We start from the raw sequence: 7,500 nt of genomic DNA on the forward strand, positions 1-7,500 counted from the left end.
CGTTTCGAAGTGTCCTTGAGCAAGACGCTTAACCCCTAATTGCTCCCGATGAGCAGGTTGGCATCTTGCATGGTTGCCTCCACCGTCGGTGTGTGAATGTGTGAGTGAATCGGTACAAATGTGAGGAACAAATCGTAAAGGGCTTTTGATAAAAGCGCTATATAAATGCAGTCCATTTAAAAAATGTTTATCCAAAGCGACTTACAAGTTCTGTACGGCAAGTCAGCAGGAAGGGTACGACTCTTACAACTGAGTAACAATGTTCATCAAACAGTGCTGAAATGTGGGTGCTGCAGTGATGAGTGCATCATAGTAAAGACATATTAGTATAGTAGGAAGAGTGCATGATAGTATAAGACAGTAAGAATGTTATTTATTAATTAATTTATTTATTTTTCAGATATTGGTTGAATTTACCATCAGTAAGACCTGAGAACGCTCTGGCCAAAAAAAAAAAAAAAAACAACACCTGTTCGACTTCCACCTCCTACAATCTTTGATATTGCGATAATCCCTCGCCGCGGTGGAGAACTCACTGCTGTCATATTTGAACTCCCTCGTTGATAACGCAGACTCGTATTAATAGCCTATTGAGCTGGGTTGCTTCAAGCCACGGCTCCTATCTCCGCTGTTATCAGAAGGAACGGCGTCACCTGAGCCAGTACTGCAACAGTGGAACTAGAACACGTCCTACTACGGTTCGTCGGTCTTGGCAAACGGTCTCCGTTACCTCCTGATTGGGAGCAGCGTGTTTTGGAACCCCATCTGAATGCCATTATGTACCTGACTCTGAAATGAACTGCGGTGCGGAACCTAAATACGGAGATAATGAGAAATGAAACACCACGATTCCGTGTTGGCTCCCATCGCGCGCAGACATCCCCCCTCTCTCTATCTCTCTCTCTCTCTCTCTCTCTCTCTCTCTCTCTCTCTCTCTCTCTCTCTCTCTCTCTCTTTCTCTCTCTCATATTTACGAGTTCAATATTTCAGGTCCAGCATATCTGCCAGTCTACCATCACATTCTACTTTATCTGGCTGGCGGAGGCTTTCTCCTTTCCCTTTTTATCCTCAGAACTTTCTCGGTGTGGGTTCTGTAAAAGTTCTAGAACACACTATTTTAACCAGCAGGTATTGTGCCATAATGCAAACTGTGGGGCCTTTTGTGAAACGTGTATTATCGTGCAAAATTAAACCGTTTATTTGAGCTCACGCTGTTAGGGAAACGTTCGCTCATCAGTTGAACCTGTCAGACGAACAGCCAACGAGAAAGTCCAAAAGTCCCCAAAAAAATCAGTTGAACAACCGATGTACTAGTGTTACAGTCGTTTTGGCATTTCACAACAATTTGGAACGTCAATACAAAGTTCTCCTGTTTCAAAAGTTCCCCATCTCAGTGGATTAACTCATCGCTTTGACGTGCGTTAATTAGACGAGGACTCTAAAGCATTGCTCATCTCAGAGCCGACTCAAACAGTCTTCATCCATGTTCCTCTTCTGGGGGATAAAAGGCCTGAAGGCCCATGAAGAGGGAAAGACACATCTGGTTCTTCCAAGTGCAAAAAGGACCCGTCCATAAATTCTCACACAGTTCAGGGTCAGACACATGGACCTGGGAATGATAGACAGACCTGTGGATCTGCAGAAAAGCCGTGTTTGGGAAGATAATAATAATAATAATAACTTTATTTGTATAGCACTTTTCATAGAGGTTGCAGTTCAAAGTGCTTCACAACAGTAAAAAATACAGGCATAAGCGAGCATAAAAAGATAGACAGGTAGAATCACAGTGTTTCACATGAATGAATGAATGAATGAATGAATGAATGAATGAATGAATGAATGAATGAATGAATGAATGAATGAATGAAAACTTTATTTAACAGATTGCAGAATGGGTACAATACAGTACGGCTCAATACATACAATTGTTAAGGGGATGCAGACCTGAGAAAGACGTTTGTCTTGTTTCCATCAGGGTCCCCCATTTTCAATTCATATAGACATATATGACATACATGACATACAGATAGTCAGTACTGCTACATCTATACATTATGACATACCAGATTTGCAAATACAGTACTGTTTGTGATACAGAAGGAGTCAAGAAAAGGGATTATATACATTTGACGTAGAAACTGTACATTGGAGGAGGTTGGGTGGGGGGGGTTGGGTACATTGGGATATTGACAACCATACTGGGTAATTTACATTGGAGGTGGTTGGGGGGGGGGGGGGGCCGGGGGGCACACTGTATAAACAAGTAACACTGTACATTGAGGGGGGGGGGGGGAGGAGACACTGTACAAACAAACACAATTGTACATTGAACTATTGACAAAACCATACTAGGTAAATGACTGTACATTGGAGGGGGTTGGGTTAGGATATTTACAGGGGCCAGTGTTGAATTGCAGTCTCCCGTAGGTGTCCCTTGAGAGAGGTTTTGAAAGTGGGTAGTGATCCACATTCCTTTACAGCTTTGGGTAGGCGTTCCACATTGATGTGGCATAATTGCGAAACGTGTTTAGTCCCTTATTTGAGCCGAATCTGGTTTAACATGATTTGTGGAGCTCCCTCTGGTGTTGTGATCGTGGTATTCACTGACCTTTGGGAAGTATTTTGACATGTACATGGGTACCTTGGTCGTGTAGTGTATCTTGTAGACCAGGCCCAAGACATTAGGATCTAGCATCCCAATAGGCCTCTCCGCTTACAGTTTTCAGTAACACAAATAGTAAAAATAGTTTAAAATGATTCAGTTTAAAAATAGTAAAAAAGAAAATTATAAAATAGAACGGACATAAAAAATACAGGCATGAGCGAGCATAGCAAGATATGGCAAATCACAGTGTTTCGCATTTGGATCTAGCATCCCAATAGGCTCTCTATTCAGTAATACTCATGTAATTCCCAACTGTAACTTTGGTGATATTAGATCACAGGGACACGAACCCACACTGTAACTTTAGTGATACTAGATCACAGGGACTCGAACCCACACTGTAACTTTAGTGATACTAGATCACAGGGACTCGAACCCACACTGTAACTTTAGTGATACTAGATCACAGGACTCGAACCCACACTGTAACTTTAGTGATACTAGATCACAGGACTCGAACCCACACTGTAACTTTAGTGATACTAGATCACAGGGACTCGAACCCACACTGTAACTTTAGTGATACTAGATCACAGGGACTCGAACCCACACTGTAACTTTAGTGATACTAGATCACAGGGACTCGAACCCACACTGTAATTTTAGTGATACTAGATCACAGGGACTCGAACCCACACTGTAACTTTAGTGATACTAGATCACAGGGACTCGAACCCACACTGTAACTTTAGTGATACTAGATCACAGGGACTCGAACCCACACTGTAACTTAGTGATACTAGATCACAGGGACTCGAACCCACACTGTAACTTTAGTGATAACTAGATCACAGGGACAAGATGCTGCATACAGTACATGCCGATATACATGAATGAATACGCAAACACCCCCGTGCGTGCGTACATGCATGCTGTGAGTGCCTGTAGCGGTCCAAAACGCGTACGCTGCGTCGTGTTGACGTGTGGACGATGACACGTGTTGTGGGGAGGTGGGAGCTACTCCAGGCTCCCGCGGTTGTTGGCTCCAAATTCCAATCAGACTGGGAATTGCCGGGATATCTGGAAGCTGTAGGTCTGGATATCTGGAAGCATTCACAGCTGTAGGTCCAGCTGGCGCTCTCGCAAGGACACGGAGAACAAACGATGAGGAGAGAGACAAGGGAGGAAAGGAGAGCGAGGAAAAGAGATACGAGGAGGGCTCCTCACACGCAGGCCGCCGCGCCGAGCCCTCTCCTCCGACGCCTCTCCTCGGATTCCCTCGGATCATTTGGAAAAGAGCCAATAATGGAAGCCTATTTTTCTTGGCCACTATATTGAGTAAATGGAACTTTTTTGGTGAAAAAATCAACACAGAATATATTTTACTGTTTTGGATATTGCAGTGGATCAGCGGTAATAACGGATTTTTAGCGTCCTAAAGGCTTGGATTCCTGGACTGGACTGGAAACCTAGGTGTGGAAAGTGAATGAATGTAACGCTCTCCCTCCGTCGGAAACGACTGTACTGTCGAAGGGCCACGAGTGCCAGCAAGGCACTTAACCCCCGACTGTTATGTGGCCGCAGCTGAGTGGACAACAGTAAAAGTCTGACTGAACATTGTCTACTCTCAGATATGAGCGTAATTGTGTGAGCGTGTAGCAGCAGGGAATTGCTGAAAAAGAGAATACTTACAGTGTTATTGGTCCTGACCAACAGACAGACAGACAGACAGACAGACAGACAGACAGACAGACAGACAGACAGACAGACAGACAGACAGACAGACAGACAGACAGACAGACAGGCAGACAGACAGACAGACAGACAGACAGACAGACAGACAGACAGACAGACAGACAGACAGACAGACAGACAGACAGACAGACAGACAGACAGACAGACAGACAGACAGACAGACAGACAGACAGACAGACAGACAAACAGACAGACAGACAGACAGATAGATAGATAGATAGATAGATAGATAGATAGATAGATAGATAGATAGATAGATAGATATATAGATAGATAGATAGATAGATAGATAGATAGATAGATAGATAGATAGATAGATAGATAGATAGATAGATAGATAGATACTTTATTGGTTCAGTTATCCAATAGCTCTCATCAGTCAACATTACAGTTGGACACACAATATGTTGTAGCTCTATGGGGTAGAGTGCTCCACATACTGCATGGCACTAACACTGGGTTCAATTCCCTCCTGGTGGGCCACCCACACTGTATTATTCTATTAGAAAAATAAAAGCTGTGTAACGACTCTTCTCTCTCTCTCTCTCTCTCTCTCTCTCTCGTCAGCTCCCTACGTGAGCTTCATCCAGAAGGACCCGGGTGACCCCTGCTCGCTGACAGAGGCCCTGGAGTACCTGCAGGTGGACATCCTGGCGGCCCTGATGAGCAAGGACAGCCTGGCCTATAACCAGAAGCAGCCTCCCAAGAACAAGCCCCACAACGTCACCGTGGTCGCCATGGAGGGCTGCCACTCCTTCGTCATCCTCGACTGGGCCCGCCCGCTGCAGGACGACATGGTGTCAGGTGAGCCGGGGATTTTAACGAAACGAAATATGTTTTTTTTTTTTTTATCATTTCTTTTTAATTGTCTTTCTCTTTTTTACATGGATAAACACATTATACAATAATAATAATAATAATAATAATAATAATAATAATAATAATAATAATAATAATAATAATAATAATAATAATATTACACCAGACAATAATAATAATAACAATAACAATAATGACAGTAGAGGGCGGCTACGTGGCGCAGTGGGCAAGGCGCTCGCAACGAATGCTGGAGACTGGGCTCGAACAGGATGCTTCCTGTTTGAGCCCCGCTCTCCACATTGCTTTCAGTTTAGCTGGTCGTCCACAGTAATACACATTGGCCGTATTACGGGGAGGGAAACTGAAGGGTGGGGATCGGGCGTTGTGGACAGCGACTCCTACAGGTCGGTTGGTGCGCCTGCGCAGTAGAATCAAGAAGCGACGGGGGCGGGGCCCCTCCAAAGCCCAGACCCTCGACGCTGAAAGATCGAGCCGCGCAGGTGAAAAGATGCGACGGCTGTTACCTCGAGTAGTCCACATTGCAGCCGGCTTGTGGGAGGCAAGAAACAACGTTCGAAGACAGGGGAGGGTTGAATTGGACGATATGAAAAATTGGGATGGGAGAAAAATAGAAAAAAATTTGAGAAAAAGTGGATAAAAAAAACAATAATGACAGTAGAACAACAAAAAAATTAAATACAGAACCTAAAAATTAAAACTAATTATATTTTCACAAACACCACAAAAGACATTAGTTTCCTCCCCCACTCCCCCCCCCCCCACCCCAGAACCCCCGAACCCCCCAGGATCAACACCCCAACCCCGCTCCGCTGCCAGATAGTGGCCTTAACTTTCTCGACCACTGCGACCCACAGCTCGATGCTGGCCTGTCCCACTCCAATTATATGTGCAGTAGAGATTTCCATATAAATGACATCCAGTAGTGTCAGAGACCAATTAATCATTGTGAGTTTCTCAGATTCTTTCCACCTCATGGCTACCAGCTTCTTGGCTGCAGTAACGCCCGCCAGAATGATACTTTTTTGTTGTATGGATGCCGGTATTGATGATATGGAACTAAATATGTTTTTTTTCTCTTTTCTGAACGTAACTTACGGAAGCCGAAGCAGCCACGTCTTTTTTTTTTAAATAATTTTATGTCCGTTTTCTCGTGATAGCGGCTTATTATTTCGTTATCTCGATATAACAAAGTCCGTTTTGTTGTGATAACGGATTAATTTATTTCATTATCTCGATATAACAAAGATCGTTTTCACATGATAACGGATTAATTTACAGAAAACTTTAGTTTTGGTGGGATAACTATCCAGAACCATGTGCAGAACTCAGAGATGATTGCAAGCTGGTTCATGTGATCACGCCGTCCTGATTTCAGCCTTCCAAGAGCTGCCACTGTCTGTTGCTGTACTGAACAACTTACTATGAATCCGTTATCACGAGAAAACGATGTTTGTTATATCGAGATAACTAAATAATAAGTCGTTATCACGATAAAAGGGCAATACAATAATAAATAAAGACGTGGCCATTCCTCGGCTTCTGTAGTAACTTAACCTTTTCAGGTGTTTTTCCTTTTGGAATGCTTTGTCAGAATTCTATCTTGATAAAGATCAACCTCCATAGATTCGTCATTCATTGGAATGTTCAATTCTCCAAATTGAGAATGAGCTCATACACCTGGGAAACAAATAATCTTGTCAATCTTGTTTTGTTTTTTTTGGGTTTTTAAATGGATCATAGTATCTTTTAAACCACGAGAGCCAATCACGCGGCTCTGCCTTGCGGCCATATATCTGAGAAACTCACTTTTGCGGCTTGACCATCCATCACCTGGAGCCTGGAATTGAACTCCTCCTCCCCGTAAATAAATCGTCAGTGACCCATCGAGGGAGCTGGAGATGAAAGGGGACGGAGGACAATGGCGTCTACTGTAGCGTCTGTGTGACGTGGTGACGTGGAGACCAGGGACGGTAAGGCCTGGTCAGACAACCAGAGAGGCAGGCTGTTGTCTTTGGCCGGCCAACACACAGTCCTGTGCCTGCAGTGAGTGAGTGAGCCAGTCTATTCCCTGATGTCTAAAACAGATAGACGGACTCTCCTCACTATCACATCCCTATTCTTCATATCCGTCTTTCCATCTGTTCTCCCTTGTGTGTGTCTCTCTCCCTCTCTCTTGCTCTCTCTCTCTCTCTCTCTCTCTCTCTCTCTCTCTCTCTCGCTCTCTGTCTCATCCTATAGATATACTGTCTGTATGACTTTCATATCATTTCTCACTTCATCTCAGTCTGTTTGCTCACCCC

General features: G+C 43.9%; 1 protein-coding gene across 3 annotated transcripts in view; it reads left to right on the forward strand.

Moving 5' to 3' along the window:
- The window catches only part of fndc1 (fibronectin type III domain containing 1), a 124,403-nt gene that overhangs the window by 82,290 nt on the left and 34,613 nt on the right, over positions 1 to 7,500 (forward strand). For all 3 annotated transcript variants that reach the window (XM_084315022.1, XM_084315023.1, XM_084315024.1), the window contains one exon: positions 4,928 to 5,164. In XM_084315022.1, the coding sequence (XP_084171148.1) occupies positions 4,928 to 5,164 (237 nt within the window). The remainder of the gene's footprint in view (positions 1 to 4,927; positions 5,165 to 7,500) is intronic.

Source organism: Notolepis coatsorum (genome assembly GCF_963971535.1).
Source record: "Notolepis coatsorum genome assembly, chromosome: 5".
Lineage (NCBI taxonomy): Eukaryota > Metazoa > Chordata > Actinopteri > Aulopiformes > Paralepididae > Notolepis > Notolepis coatsorum.